At 54.6% G+C, this 16,191-nt stretch overlaps 1 protein-coding gene across 2 annotated transcripts in view; it reads left to right on the top strand.

Annotated features, from left to right (window-relative positions):
• Nucleotides 1–16,191, top strand: part of FCGBP (Fc gamma binding protein) — a 40,475-nt gene that overhangs the window by 11,724 nt on the left and 12,560 nt on the right. For both annotated transcript variants that reach the window (XM_027978335.2, XM_027978334.3), the window contains 9 exons: nt 3,171–3,738; nt 4,452–5,044; nt 6,275–6,863; nt 6,968–7,167; nt 9,036–9,177; nt 11,974–12,311; nt 13,432–14,005; nt 14,314–14,930; nt 15,532–16,075. In XM_027978335.2, the coding sequence (XP_027834136.2) occupies nt 3,171–3,738; nt 4,452–5,044; nt 6,275–6,863; nt 6,968–7,167; nt 9,036–9,177; nt 11,974–12,311; nt 13,432–14,005; nt 14,314–14,930; nt 15,532–16,075 (4,165 nt within the window). The remainder of the gene's footprint in view (nt 1–3,170; nt 3,739–4,451; nt 5,045–6,274; nt 6,864–6,967; nt 7,168–9,035; nt 9,178–11,973; nt 12,312–13,431; nt 14,006–14,313; nt 14,931–15,531; nt 16,076–16,191) is intronic.

The raw sequence follows: 16,191 nt of genomic DNA, 5'->3' as shown, positions 1-16,191 counted from the left end.
GGGGGTGCTTACAAATGGGCCCACAGGTCATAGGTTTCTGGACAGAGGGTTCTTAAAGAGACAACCACCCAGCAGAAGTCAAGAACCATTGATTTTTCTCTTTAAAAAAGATAAAAATTGATAAGTAGGATTTCTTAAGATTTACAGTGATAGTTGATAATTATTATTGAGCAGTTTGAGGCAGTAGCCCCTACCTTAGGGAGGAGAATGAACTGGAAATGGAAAACCAAGAGAGTGTTGCATGTGCCAGACACTGCACCAAACCCTTTACAGGCCTCAACCCTCTGTAACCCTCAGAACAGCCTTAGAGTAAAGGAGATTCTGCCCACAAAGCCTAGTGTTTGGAATACAGAAACTGTAGCTCAACAGAAGGCATAATATTAATATTTATATTCTCATTTATCTGAGATGACATTTAAGCTGAGTCTTGAGCAATAATAGCCAATATATATACATATAAATAGATAGATAGAGATACACATGCATTACAGTCACTCAGTCGTGTCTGACTCTTTGCGACCCCGTAGACTATAGCCCACCAGGCTCCTCTGTCCATAGGATTTCCCAAGCAAGAATACTGGAATGGGTTGCTGCTTCCTTCTCCAGGGGATCTTCCCAACCCAGGGATCTAACCTGCCTCTCTTAAGGCTCTTGCATTGGCAGGCAGATTCTTTACCACTGGAGCCACTTGGGAATAATTTACTTTTCTGTGTTGAATGCTTGATGTATAGTAACTCATTTGTTAACCTCTGTAACAACACTGTGAAATAGCTAGTGTTGTTAGAGGAGAAAACTGAGGCTCAGAGAAGTCACCTATTCAAGGTTACAAAGCTAATGAGTGGCAGAGCCAGGATATGAAGCCCGGCTGTCCGGCACCAGAGTCCATACTCTTAACCTCTACATTCTGTTGCTTTTCCTGAATAAAGAGATGGAACAGGCAGGGAGGGAAGCGGATGGAAGAGTGTTCCAGGGAGAAGGAACAGCAGTTGCAAAGGCTCTGAGGCAGGAACAAACATGAAGGGTAGAGGGACAGCATGGAGGCCAGCAGGGCTGGAATGGAGAGAGGGAGGGGACGGCGAGGTAGGGGATGATGTCGGGGATGGTTATGATGGAGGTTTGTGATTTAATCTGAAAGCTGAAGGATGAGGAAGAAGCCGTCAGGTGAAGAGTGGTGGTTGCCAGGCAGAGGGAACAACAGGTGCCAAGGCTGAGGCTGGACTGAGCTGAAGAACAGCATGGAGCCAAAGAGGCTGCACCGAGAGAGTGAGGCTGGAGAGGTAGGGTAGAGAGGATGGTGGAAGACGAGGTCAGAAGAGAGGGGACAAGCAGGGCCTGGTGGGTAGAGGACTTGATTTTAAACTGAGATGTGAAGGATAACAGGGAGGGAGCCAGACCAAGAGTGAGGATGCGGGAGAGAGTAGGCATGCTGCAAGCAGAGTGTGTAGTAAGTGCAAAGGCCCTGAGGCTGGGCTGAGCTTGGTGAATTCAGGAGACTGTCAAAATGCTTGCATGGGGACTTCCCTTGTGATCCAGTAGTTAAGGCTCCATGCTTCCAGTGCAGGGCGCCTGGGTTCAGTTCCTGGGCAGGGAACTGGATCTCACATGCCGCAACTAAGAACCTGCATGCCACCACACTATGGCCTTTTAGGCCACTCATTGTGAGGAGTTTGGATCAAGGCTGACACCTAGAAGGTGAAGTAGAGGTGGCTAAATAAAGAGTGATGAGTGGTATCCCAGGTATCCCAGGGAGAGGTCACAGCAAATGCAAAGGCCCAGGGGTGGGGGTGCACTTGGTCCGCTCTGGGAGACAGAAGGGAGCCTGAGTGAGGCAGGTGGGAGGTGGTGCCCGCACAGAGATGGACAGGAGCCAAAGTTAAGCAGGATGTTCTAGGGAAGGGGCTTAGATTTAAGTCAAGTCCTAAAGGATGGGAGGGAAGCAGCCAGGAGAAAAGTGGTAGGCGGTGTTCTTGGCAAAGTGAAAAACCCCTAAAGTTAGACTAAACTAGGAGAGCTGGGCGACTATCAAAAAAGCCAGTACCTTCGTCAGTAAGTGCCTCTTTCAACCATACCAGAGTTTATGCTAATTAGGTGAATCAGGGCAGGTCCCTAGGAAGCTTCAGAATGAAGGCTCAGTTGCCTGTCAGGAAAACCAAGGTGACTGAGGGTTGGAACTTTCAGTCCCCACCCTGGGCCTCCAGTGGGGAGAGAGAAGTTGGAGACTGAGCTTAAGCAAGCGGCAGATGACTTCATCAACCCTGCCTACGTCATGTAACCTCCGTAAAAACTCTGAACAATGAGCACTTCCTGGTTGGTGAACAATCAATATAGATACATGGGAAGGAGGTGCACCCTGACCCATGGGATAGAAGCTCTTATGCTTGGGACCCAATAGTCCTGTTAATCTGGCTCATCATTTGTACTGTTTATAATAAAACAATAATCATAAATGTAGTGGGAAAATGGTGGCTTCCCAGGTGACACCATGGTAAAGAATCTGCCTGTCAATGCAGGAGATGCGAATTCTGTCCCTAGGATAGGAAGATCCCCTGGAGAAGGGAATGGCAACACACTCCGGTATTCTTGCCTGGAGAACCCCATGGATAGAAGAGCCTGGAGGGCTACAGTTCATAATATCACAAAGACTCGGACATGACTGAAGCGACTTAGCACACATGCACATAGTAGGAAAAAGAAAAAAGAAGAAGAAAGCAAGCCAGTGTGAGTTAGGAGCAGAAAGAGCGAGGAGGAGAGTGGGAGAAAGGTTAGGTCAGGGAGGTAACCAGGGAGACAGATCCTGTAGGCTTTGAAGGCCATGGCTTAGGGATTTAAATTTAAGCAAATGCCTGAAGGATGAAGGGCTTCCCAGGTGGCACTAGCAGTAAAGAACCAGCCTGTCAGTACAGGAGACGTAAGAGACCTGGGTTCGATCCCTGGGTTGGGAAGATCCCCTGGAGGAGGGCATGGCAACCCACTCCAGTATTCTTGCCTGGAGAACCCCATGGACAGGGAGGTGGGTGGTGTGCCAGGTAGAGGGAACAGCAAGTGCAGAGGCCCTGAGGGGCATCAGGAGAATAGCAAGGAGCCCAGAAGAGCCAGAGCTGAGTGAGTGAAGGGAGGGCCACAGAGCCTCGACTACCCTGACCTCTTGGTCCCCTTCCATCCCTCCCCAGGTGGACGATATCCTTCAGTACCTGCCCTTCCAGGCGGCAGATGGGCAGGTGCAGGTGTTCCGCCAGGGCCGAAATGCTGTCATCCGCACGGACTTTGGCCTGACAGTCACCTACAACTGGGATGCCCATGTGACCGTCAAGGTGCCCACCAGCTACGCTGGGGCCCTGTGCGGGCTCTGCGGGAACTTCAACGAGGACCCAGCTGACGACTTGGCTCTGAAGGGTGGAGGCCAGGCTGCCAACGCACTGGCCTTCGGCAATAGCTGGCAGGAGGAAACGAGGCCAGGCTGCGGAGCAGCCGAGCCAGGTGACTGTCCCAAGCTGGACTCCCTGGTGGCTGAGCAGCTGCAGAGCAAGAAGGAGTGTGGGATCCTCGCTGACCCCAGTGGTCCCTTCCGGGAGTGCCACCAGACGCTGGACCCACAGGGTGCTGTGCGCGACTGTGTCTATGACCGCTGCCTCCTGCCAGGCCAGTCCGGGCCTCTGTGTGACGCACTGGCAGCCTATGCTGATGCGTGCCAGGCTGCTGGGGTCACCGTGTACCCCTGGAGGAGTGAGGAACTTTGCCGTGAGTACTGAGGGTGACAGCTGGGGGGCTCGGCCTTATGTACATTCATTAATACATAGATAGCATTAAGTCACTTAATTCTTATAACAGCTCCATGAGGTAGGGGTGTGGTTATGCCCATTTAACAGACGAGGAAACAGGTTTTTACTTCATTGTCACTAATTTACATTTAAATGGGCCATGTGTGGCTCTCGAATTGGACGGTGCAGAGAGAGACTTGATTGGGTTCCGTTTCAGGGTTTCTTGTTTTTGTGGAAACCCCCTGTTTTATAATTTGGGTTGGTGAGTTTGGAGCGAGTTTTTCATTGTTTTCTTTACCACCCTGGGCAAATATTTTAATTTTCTATAAAATTACTACTACTAAAAATACTGCATTCACAAACACACTGCATAGATTATGGACACATGCCTATGCATGTTTAAAATATATATCACAGATCCACAACTTGTTACCAACTTGAATAAGGTCATTCAAGACAGTACAGATGACCCCAGACCACAGTTAAATTGGAATAGAATCTTAATTATCAGGATTAGATTAACTGTGATGTAATGTTTCCTGGGCCCCACTGAACCGAGGGGCTCCTTGCCGCTGGACTGCTTATACATGTCAGCGTATGTGTGCCTATGTGTGTGCACGTGTGTGTGTCAGGGGGTCTTCAGTGTCGCTGGGGAGCAAGGCTGCTTCATCCTGACGGCCCCTTTCCCTGCAGCGCTGAGCTGCCCACCTCACAGTCACTACGAGGAGTGTTCCTATGGCTGCCCGCTGTCCTGCGGAGACCTCCCGGTGTCAGGGGGCTGTGGCTTCGAATGCAAAGAGGGCTGCGTGTGTGACGAGGGCTTCGTGCTCAGTGGTGAGTCCTGCGTGCCACTGGCCTCCTGCGGCTGCGTGTACCAGGGCGCCTACTACCCGCCCGAACAGACCTTCTACCCGGGCCCCGAGTGCGATTCCCTTTGCTACTGCGAGGAGGGCGGGCTGGTGTCCTGCGTGCCATCCAGCTGTGGCCCTCACGAGGCCTGCCAGCCATCCAATGGCGTCCTGGGCTGCGTGGCTGTGGGCTCCACCACCTGCCAGGCATCGGGAGACCCCCATTACACCACCTTCGACGGCCAACGCTTCGACTTCATGGGTACCTGTGTGTACGTGCTGGCTCAGACCTGTGGGACTCGGCCTGGCCTGCCCCAGTTTGCCGTCCTGCAGGAGAACGTGGCCTGGGGCAACGGGAAAGTCAGTGTGACCAAGGCGATCACCGTCCAGGTGGCCAACTTCACCCTGCGGCTGGAGCAGAGTCAGTGGAAAGTCACGGTGAGAACAGCCCAGAACGTGAAGGGGACGGGTCTTCGGTAGAGGGTGGTCTGTGGGTCGGGCGTGCACAGCTCTCAGCTGAGGGGTGGGAGGGCACAGAGCTCTGAGTAGATGTGGGGGGCCTGGGGTCCCCCGGGAGAGGGGTGCCAGTCAGAGCCTACAGTGGGGAACCAAGGAGGGCGGAGACCTTGGGGACCTGGGCCTTCCCCCATGTGGCTCAGTGTCTCCTCTCCTTGCCCTTTTCTCTTTCTAATTTATTTATAACTGCTGAGTCTTCGTCGCTGTCCACGGTCTTTCTCTAGTGGCAGCAAGTGGGAGCCGCTCTTCCTCGTGGTGCTCAGGCTTCTCATTGCAGTGGCTTCTCTTGTTTTAGAGCACAGCCCCCTAGAGCAGGGCTTCAGTCGTTGTGACTCCCAGGCTCTAGAGCACAGGCTCAGTAGCTGTAGCACACAGGCTTGGGATCTTCTCGGACCAGGGATTGAACCCATGTCCCATGCATTGGGAGGCGGATTCTTTACCACTGAACCACTGTGGAAGCCCTCCCTGGCCCTTGATTATCCCCTCCGGACATCCCCCCAACCCCCTCCACCTGCCCCTCCACCTGCCCCTCCCTCCTGGTCCCTGCTGTCCTAAGAGCATTACTCCATTGAGGCCTATATTCATTTCCTGAGACTGCCATAACAACTCACCACCCCCTTGGTGGCTTAAAACAACAGCGATTTATTCTCTCACAGCTGTGGAGGCCAGAAGTTCAAAACTAAAGCGTGGGCAAGAGACCTACCCGCTCCAGGGGTTCTGGGGGAGATTGCTCCCCCTCTTCCCGCCACTTCTGCGGCTTCCAGGTGTTCCTGGCTTATGGCCCCGTCACTCCAGCCGTTTCGTTTTTCACACAGCCTTCTCCTCTGGGTCTCCCTGAACCTTCTCCTCTTCCTGCTCTTTTAGGGACATTTGCCATTGGATGTAGGGTCCACCCTAATCCAGGATGATCCCATCTCAAGATCTCTACCCTAATTACCTCTCCAAATACAGTCGTATTCTGAGGTTCTTGGAGGACTTATCTTTGGGGAGCCACTGATCAACCCACTATGAACCCTATTATTATGCCCATTTTGCATATATGGAAACCAAGACCCAGAGAGGTGAGATCCTGTGGATCTTCAGTGTCAGGCAGGGGCCTGATCTAGGATCTCGAAGTGTACCCTCTGAAGCCCGGCCTGTCCTGCCTCCCAGGTGAACGGCGTGGACAGGAGGCTGCCCGTGGTGCTGGACGAGGGCCGGATCCACGTCTTCCAACACGGCTCCGACGTCGTGATCGAGACTGACTTCGGCCTGCGTGTGGCCTACGACCTCATGTACAACGTGCGGGTCACTGTCCCGGGCAACTACTACCAGCAGCTGTGTGGCCTGTGTGGGAACTACAACGGCGACCCCAAGGACGACTTCCAGAAGCCGGACGGCTCGCAGGCGGGCAGCGCCAATGAGTTTGGCAACTCCTGGGAGGAGGCGGTGCCCGACTCACCCTGCCTGCCGCCCCCCACCTGCCAGCCGGGCGACGAGGGCTGTGACACGGAGTGTAAACCCGAGCTGCAGAACAAATACGAGCAGCAGGAGTTCTGCGGGCTCCTCACCAGCACCACAGGGCCCCTGGCTGCTTGCCACAAGCTCCTGGACCCCCAGGGCCCCTTGCAAGACTGCGTCTTTGACCTCTGCTTGGGCGGCGGCAATGAGAGCATTCTCTGCAGCAATATCCAGGCCTATGTGAGTGCCTGCCAGGCAGCTGGAGGCCACGTGGAACCCTGGAGGACCGAGTCATTCTGTCGTGAGTGAGGGGCAGGGAGGGGGAGGCAGAGACACAGAAAGGGCAGACACTGGGCCCCAACACCTCTCACTCCTACGGCCCTGACCCGCACCCCCTCTTTGCAGCCATGCCGTGCCCCGCCAACAGCCACTACGAGCTCTGCGCAGACACCTGCTCCCTGGGCTGCTCGGCACTCAGCGCCCCCCCGCAGTGCCCAGAGAGCTGCGCCGAGGGTTGCCAGTGTGACTCCGGCTTCCTCAGTGATGGCCAAGGCTGCGTGCCCATCCAGGAGTGCGGCTGCTACCACAATGGCATCTACTACGAGGTAGGGACCCTGCCATCCCAGGCAGAACGGGGGCTGCATGCTGGACCCCCTGCCCACAGCCTGTCCATTTGGCCTCCTGAACGTCTCTCCCATCCGTTCCTCTTCCTCTCACCATGACCCCACTGTGGTCCAGTTTGTCCTCTTTTGCTCTCTCTGGTCTACCATCCCCACAGTAGCAAGTAAGACCTTTCTAAATACGACCACAGGTCCTGCAACTTGAGGTCTTCCCATTTGGCGCCAGTGGTAAAGAACCCACCTGCCAATGCAGGAGAGATAAGAGACAAAGGTTTGCTCTCTGGATCGGGAAGATCCCCAGAGGAGGGCATGGCAACCCACTCCAGTATTCTTGCCTGGAGAATCCCCACGGACAGAGGAACCTGGCAGGCTACAGTCCATGGGGTCACAAAGAGTTGGACACGACTGAAGCGACTTGGCAGACATGCATACACCCACAACTTGAAACCCTCCCCTGGCTCCTCAGGTCAAGTCTTGGCTTTGTTCCCAGGTGTAGATTTCGACTTTGTTATACCAGAGGCTGACTCCGTCTGTGTCCCTCTCCCATGCTCAGAGTTACTGCTTTTCCTTTGAACGTGTGTTATGTAAAGTCTGTCTCCCTTAAAGGTCTGAGAGCTCTGTCAGGGCAAGAACCCTCTCTGTTTTCCTCCTCATACGAATAATAATAGTACTACAGCAAACAGGTAGATGGTGCTTGCTGTGTGCCAGTCACTGCTTTAAGTGCTGTGTAAACAATGCACACGTGTGTGCTAAGTCACTCCATTCGTGTCCAACTCTTTGCGACCCTATGGACTGTAGCTGACCAGGCTTCTCTGTCCATGGGATTCTCTAGGCAAGAATGTTCGAGTGGGTTGCCATTTCCTTGTCCAGGGGATCTTCCCGATCCAGGGACAGACCTCGCATCTTTTACATCGCCCGCGTTGGCATGCAGGTTCTTTACCACTAGCGCCACCTGGGAAGCCCACAGTTTACGTGCATTTTATTTATTCATATATAATATATATATTACAACGTTATATATAAACCTTTTACTATGAAAATTTTCATAAAGGCAAAAGTCAAGGGACCAGTACAATAAATCTCCCTGTATCCATCACGTGGTTTTAAAAATAATCAATATTTTCCCAGTCTTGTTTCATTTCTACCCGTTTCCTCTCCAGTCTGGATATTTAAAGAAAATCCCTTTTCATTTCATCTGTACTTTATATGTATTATTAACTCAGTTATGCTTTAATAGGGCTTCCCTGGTGGCGCAAAGGTAAAGAACCCGCCTGCCAATGCAGGAGATGTGGGTTCAATTCCTGGGTTGGGAAGATCCCCTGGAGGAGGAAATACCAACCAACTCCAGTATTCTTGCCTGGGGAAAATTCAATAGACAGAGGAGCCTGGCAGGCTGCAGTCCATCGGGTTGCAAAAGAGTCACCTATGACTTAGCGACTAAACGACAACAACAACATACTTTAATAAGTTGGTGCTATTATCTGCAAATTACAGGTGAGAAAACTCAGGCATGACAAAGCTCAATTTGTGCAGAGTGATGTAACTTGGAAATAACAGAAACCAGCTTCAGACCCAGGCAATCAGCTCCAGATCCTATGTTCTTAATTCCCACGTTACACCGTTTCTCTCATACAGCAGACAGTGGATATTTCAGAATAAATGAATGAGTAAATGAATGAAAGAGAACGAATGAATGAATTGGACCCCAAGGCCAAGCTGTGCTTTAGTTTCACAGATAAGGGGCCACCCAGCCGGAAGATGTCCCTTTTACATCCTCCGGACCGCCTATGCCTGGAGCACTGTAGTTTCCAGAGTCAGCCCAGCCCTGACAGCCATATCTTCTGTCCCCACAGCCCGAGAAGGTGGTACTCACTGACAACTGCCAGCAGCAGTGCGTGTGCCAGCCTGGAAAAGGCCTGGTGTGCCAGAACCACAGCTGCGATGCCGGGCAGGTTTGCCAGCCCTCGGGAGGTGTCCTGAGCTGCGTCACCAAAGGTGCTGGGTTTGGGCCAGGGAGGGTGCAGCAAGGGGGACAGAGGACAGGGAGCTGAGGGTGGTGTCACCCAGATCTTCATGGTGGCAGGCACAGAGGACTAACAACTGGAGTCTCAGACCTGGGGACCCGTAGGCTAGGATTTCCGGGGCCGGGGCAGCGGCCCTCCAGGCCAGGAGGCAGGGACTCTTATGGTAGAAAGCAGGCAGTGGGAACCCTCAGGAATAGGTTTCCCCAGGCAGATGGCAGAGACTGTCTGCGAAAGGCAGAGACTCTCTGCGTAAGGCAGAGAACAGAATACTTCTTCTGTAAAGGGCCCCAGGTAAATATTTAAACTTGCAGGCCATATGGTCTCTGTCCCTACTACTCAGTTCTCCCTTTGCAGCAAGCAATCAGCTGTAGACCATGTAAGTGAAGGGGTGTGACTCCAGTGAAATTTTATTTGCAGAAATAGGCAGCTGGCAGTGCATAGTTTGCTGGTCACTGGTATGCGGGATTAGGCTCAGGGTTTCAGTCACCATCCCCAAGGGGCAGGGGAGACCAGGACCCACAGGGACAGAAAGCAGAGTCCTGGTGCTTCCCTAGTGGTCCCGTGGTTAAGTCTTCGCCTTCCAGGACAGCGGGTATGTGCTTGATCCCTGGCCGGGGAACTAAGATCCCACATGCCTCTGGACCAAAAACACAGGAAAACAGAAGCAATAGTGACAAATAAAGACTTAAAAAAAAAATGGTCCACATCAAAAATATCTTAAAGAAAGAAAGAAAGCAGAGTCCTGAGATCTCAGGCCGAGACCTCCCGAAGGCCAGGGTCTTGAATACACAAGTGGAGGTTCAGGATTTACAGAGATACACCCTCAGACAGTGACACCTCTCAGAATTAAGTCTGAGATACAAAGCCACCCCCCAGGACTGATTTCTTGGGTGAAGGGCAGAGAAAATTCCCTTATTCCTGAGGATAAAGGGATGTACCTCTAGGACTGACTAAGATATCGGGGCTCATGGGCAGGATAACAGGGACTCCCAGGGACCCTGTTATCTCGGTCTGAGTCCAAAAGGAGACAGAAACCACACATGCTATGTCACTTCAGTCGTGTCCGACTCTGTGCGACCCTATGGACCAGGCTCCTCTCTCAATGGGATTTTCCAGCAAGAATACTGGAGTGGGTTGCATTGCCCCAATGCAAGTCTCCTGCATTGGCAGGAGCATTCTTTACCACTAGCACCACCTGGGAAGCCACACAGGCGCTTAAATAGGGAAAGTTTAACAGAATTCCTTGCTTGTAATAGAGACTGACTACTAAGGGATTAAAAAGAACGCTAATGAACACAAGAAGAGTGGATATAGGGAGCAGCCCCTGCCGCAAAGGTTACAGAAGGGCACCGAAGGAAGGGATGAATTGGGAGGACAGCCCCCACATCAAGACTGGGAGGCAGATCTTACTGGAGGGTGGCAGACAGGTTATGCAGGCTGGAGCTGGCAGGCAGGAAAACCCTCACTGGGGTGCTGGCAAACTCACTGGGAAGCCACCTGCTGGGGTGCACAGGGAAACCAGCAGGGGCCTCACTGAGCAGGCATCCCACAAGCTGCTGGTGCCACTTGCCACTAGGAGCCCAAGAGAGCAAAGCCCACTGGAAGCAGAAGCCACCCCTTCCTCCTGCTGTGACCCTCTAGCTCCCTCTACTGACAAAGTCCAACTCCACTGGAGGATTTGGAGCTAAGAAGCAGTCAACTGCAAACTAGCACACAGGGAGAGAGGTTTTAAGGCTGGGGTCTTGGGCCTAGAGGCTTCCCTAGTGGCTCAGTGGTAAAGAACCCATCAGTCAATGCAGGAGACGTGGGTTCTATCCCTGGGTTGAGAAGATCCCCGGGGAAGGAAATGGCAACCCACTCCAGTATTTTTGCCTGGGAAATCTCATGGACAGGCGAGCCTGGTGGGCTACAGTCCATGGGGTAGCAAAAGAGTTGGATACAACTTAGCGACTAAACAACAATAACAACTTGGGCATAGGGATTCCAAAACCTGGGCTCACTGATTCAGTGGCCCTAGGAAGGGAGTTCTGGACAAAGAGACCCTCGGAGGCAGGGCCTGAGAAATGAGATCTCCCAAGACCAGGGTGTTAGGCACAGCAATCCCAGGGAGACGGAGTCTGGAACAGAGGGCTCGCCAGGCTATGAGACTTAGAAAAGGGGGCCCTGGGGTCAGGCTCTCAAATGGTGGGAACTCTGAGGTTAGTTTCCCACCAGAAAGTTCATGCAGTACATTGGTCTTGGGCACAGAGACCAGGACCTGGGTCTCAGATGTGGTGGCCTCCAGGAGGCTGGGAGTCCAGGTGTGAGGGAACCTGGGTGCCAGGAACCTGGGACACAGAGGACCCTTGGCTGTGGGTGTCCTTAGGGATGCCTGCAGGGCTGGCACAGGGACCAGGGACCCCTGTGGCCTCAGACCTCAGTCCTCTGGGGCTGAGATCTTAAGCAAGGGGACCCCAGAGCCTGGGTCACAGAGGTAGAGACTAGAACCTGTGTCTTGGCTGCAAGGACCTTGGGGGCCGAGTCTCAGAAGTGGGACCTTTGACAGGGTCTTGGACACAGTTTCAGACATGGGAGAGGGGGCACCCTGGGCCTGGTCTCAGAAATGGCAGACTGGGGGCCAGCCTCTCAAATGGAAGGACCCTGGAACCTGGTCTTCCCCCCGACCCCGCACCCCATAAGCCCTTAGAGCTGGTGCCCTGGCTGATTCTGGGAAGAAACTGGCTTTCCGCCTGGCAGTCCCTCAAGGTCCTCTCTCCTCTGCCCCCAGACCCGTGCCACAGTGTGACGTGTCGGCCACAGGAGACGTGCCAGAATAAGAACGGCCAGGGCGTGTGCGTGCCCAACTACCAGGCCACGTGCTGGCTGTGGGGCGACCCACACTACCACTCCTTCGACGGCTGGAACTTTGACTTCCAGGGCACCTGTAACTATGTGCTGGCATCAACCGACTGCCCAGGGAGCAATGCCCAGGGCCTGACACCCTTCACTGTCACCACCAAGAACGAGAACCGGGGCAACCCCTCTGTGTCCTATGTGAGGCTGGTCACCGTGACCACCCTCAACACAAACATCTCCATCCACAAAGGCGAGATCGGCAAAGTCCGGGTAAGGCTGGTCCCAGGTCCCCAGGTAGGGTGGGAAGGGTCCTGCTGGTCATAGATGGGAAGCTCAGGGCTCTCTCTCTTCACTTAGTCCTGAAACAAAATAGCAAGATAAATGATAATTACATCATCCCACTATTGGGAATTAAATGAGTCTAGCCCTTCATTAAGGGCTTTAATGCAGGACTTCAGAATTTGCCTTTTTAGACATCCGGGTTTGAATCCACCCTCTCCTTATGAGATGTGTGATACTGGACAAATGACTTGACTTGTTGGGCCTCAGTTTCCTCATCTGTGAAATGGGGATCATAGCAGGCACTGCCCCACAGTGAGGTGATGCACATAAAGTGCTCAGCTGAGGATCTGACCCAGGTAAGCACCCTTGATTGTTTGCGAGGAAACAAATGAGAGGCCCCGAGCCTCAGACATGGAGAGAAATTCAAGGAGATCCAGAGAGCGAGATGGGCTGCCCTTTCTGCCCAGAATAATGGAGATGCAGATTAACGGCAGCTCACAGGAAGAAAATGATTTATGGAACAGAATAGGCAATAAACGATGGTGAGTGAGTGGCAGAGATGGCCCGACACACAGAGATGCACAGGAAATATGGAGAGAGGGAGGGACTAGGTAAGAAAGACCCAGAGAAAGACCAGAGAGATGGACCCAGAGAGAGAAAGTAACACACACACACACACACACACACACACACACACACACACACACACAGATGCAGAGAGAGAGAATGCACAAGTGAGAGAGACACAGAGAAGGGAAGAGGACCCAGAGAAAGAGAAAGAGAGACAGAGTGAGAGAAACTCAGAGAGAGAGACCAGAGAGTGCAATAGGTCCAGATGAAGAAAGAGAAAGAGAGAGGGAAGAAGGGAGGGAGATGGAGATCAAAAGAGAAACCCAGAAAAAGCCACAGGGTGGGCTTTCATTCTCCAGGGCCTGGACTAGAGCAAATGTGTTTGCACAGTGTTTGGCAAATGACTCTGTGAGCAGCAATCATAAGGAAGGCCTTGGTAGCTCCCAGCCACGGCGGGACGAGCGAGGGAGGCAGGGGGCCAGATCTGGGCCTCCACATCTCCAGTGACCTGGTGCCTCCCGCCCTCCTTTCCCCCCAGGTGAACGGTGTGCTGAGGGCACTGCCTGTCTCTCTGGCCGACGGGCGGCTTTCAGTGACCCACGGTGCATCCAAAGCAGTACTGGCCACTGACTTCGGGCTGCAGGTCACCTATGACTGGGACTGGCGAGTGGAGGTGACACTGCCCAGCAGCTACCACGGCGCCGTGTGTGGGCTCTGTGGGAACATGGACCGCAACCCGAGCAACGACCAAGCCTTCCCCAATGGCACCCTGGCTCCCTCCATACCCATCTGGGGCGGCAGCTGGCGGGTTCCAGGCTGGGACCCACTGTGCTGGGATGAATGTCAGGGGTCCTGCCCGACTTGCGCTGAGGACCGACTGGAGGAGTATGGGGGCCCCGGCTTCTGCGGACCCCTGGCCCCTGGCTCCGGAGGCCCGTTCGCCGCCTGCCATGACCACGTGGCCCCCGATAACTTCTTCAAGGGCTGCGTTCTGGATGTCTGCCTGGGCGGTGGGGCCAAGGACATACTTTGCCAGGCTCTGGCTGCCTACGCTGCTGCCTGCCAGGCCGCTGGGATCGTCATTAAGGACTGGAGGACAGAGGCCGGCTGTGGTGAGCGCTGGGGGGACGGAGCAGGAGCTGCTGCCCGGGGTCCCGCCTCTTTGGAGCTGGTTTGATTTCATTCCAGTCCTTTGGGGTCTGTTTGTTTCTCTGTTTTGCTGTGTGTTTTTGTCTCTCGGTCTCATGGCCCTTGTTTCTGTGTCTGCCTTTGGTTGTTGGTTTCTCCTCTTCTCTCTCCCCGTCCCTGGGTCTTCTGTTGTCTCTTATTCTGTCCCTTTTGGTCTCTCTCTAGCTTGTCTACCCTATCCTCAGACCCCACCCCATGAAACCGTTCTTTCTTTCTCTTCATCCACCCACAGAGCTCCCCTGCCCGGAGAACAGCCACTACGAGCTCTGTGGCCCACCCTGCCCAGCCAGCTGCCCATCTCCCACGCCCCCCACCAGCCCTGCCATATGCGAGGGCCCCTGCGTGGAGGGCTGCCAGTGCGACTCAGGCTTCGTGTTGAGTGTCGACCACTGCGTCCCCCTGGAAGGTGGCTGCGGCTGCTGGGCCAACGGCACCTACCATGAGGCTGGCAGCGAGTTCTGGGCTGATGCCACCTGTTCCCAGAGGTGCCAGTGCGGGCCCGGAGGTGGCTCGCTGGTCTGCAAGCCTGCCAGCTGTGGGCTAGGTGAAGAGTGTGCCCTGCTGCCCTCAGGCCAGCACGGCTGCCAACCTGTCAGCACAGCCGAGTGTCAGGCCTGGGGTGACCCCCATTACATCACCCTGGATGGGCACCGATTTGACTTCCAAGGCGCCTGCGAGTACCTGCTGAGTGCGCCCTGCCATGACCCACCCGAGGGGGCTGAGAACTTCACTGTCACGGTAGCCAATGAGCACCGGGGCAGCCAGGCCGTCAGTTACACCCGCACTGTGACCCTGCACATCTACGGCCACAGCTTCACCCTCAGTGCCGGCTGGCCCCGGCAGCTGCAGGTGAGTGGTCTGTGGACCAGCACGTGCCAGCCCTGGGGTTGCCTGGGATAGTTAGGGGTCTGCCAATTCCCTGAATGCCTTTCACAGGCTAAGGGGGCCGATTGAGGGGTTCACAGTAGGGGGCTTGAAACAGCGGCTTCCCCACGTCTAAGCCTTAGTTTACTCCTCTGTGAAATGGGGCTAAGAAACGTATCTGCTTCAGAGGGTAGTGTGAGGAGCCAATGATATCCTGTCTATAAAAAAAAAATTTTTTTTTAGTTCAGTCGTGTCCATCTCTTTGCGACTCCACCGACGGTAGCCCACCAGGCTCTGTCCATGGGATTCTCCAGGCAAGAATACTGGAGTGGGTTGCCATTCCCTTCTCCAGGGGATCTTCCCCACTCAGGAATCGAACCCGGTTCTCCTGCATGCAGGTGGATTCTTTACCACTGAGCCACCGGGGAAGCCCTCGTTATTACTACTACAACTATTAACTATTACAAGGAGGGGAAGGTGACGTGCACAAGGTGTCTCCGCCCCCGCCCCCAGTAGATAGTGGAGTCAAGATTCTAACCTGTGCCTCCGACGTTCAGTAACCCCCACTCCCACCCCGCCCCTGCAGGTGGACGGCAAGCTGGTGGCCCTGCCCTTCCAGCTGGACTCCCGCGTGCACGCCTACTTGAGTGGCGCCGACGTGGTGGTGACCACCGCCTCCGGGATCTCGCTGGCTTTCGATGGAGACAGCAACGTGCGCCTGCGCGTGCCGGCGGCGTACGCGGGCTCCCTCTGTGGCCTGTGCGGGAACTACAACAAGAACCCCAACGACGACCTGAACGCGGTGGAGGGGAAGCCCGACCGCTGGCAAGTGGGCGGCGCCGCGGGCTGCGGAGAGTGCGTGCCCGGGCCGTGCCCCACGCCCTGCACGCCGGAGCAGCAGGAGCCCTTCGGCGGCCCCGACGCCTGCGGCGTGATCTCGTCCCCCGAAGGCCCGCTGGCTCCCTGCCACAGCCTCATTCCGCCCGAGCAGTACTTCCAGGCCTGCTTGCTGGACGCCTGCCAGGCTCAGGGCCATCCAGGAGGCCTCTGCCCCGCCGTGGCCGCCTATGTGGCAGCCTGCCAGGCCGCTGGGGCTCAGCTCGGCGAGTGGAGGCGGCCGGACTTCTGTCGTGAGTAGTGATCCATGCATGGGACACATAGTGGGGTCTCTCCTCCTACCCTCTTCGCTGATCACCCCAGTAGATTCTCTCAGTTACCTCTGGTCAGAGAGCCCTACAAGAGCCTT

The sequence above is a fragment of the Ovis aries genome, chromosome 14 (assembly GCF_016772045.2).
Source record: "Ovis aries strain OAR_USU_Benz2616 breed Rambouillet chromosome 14, ARS-UI_Ramb_v3.0, whole genome shotgun sequence".
NCBI lineage: Eukaryota > Metazoa > Chordata > Mammalia > Artiodactyla > Bovidae > Ovis > Ovis aries.
The sequence above is the reverse complement of the archived record's forward strand: the minus strand, read 5'-3'. Positions and strand labels throughout refer to the sequence as shown.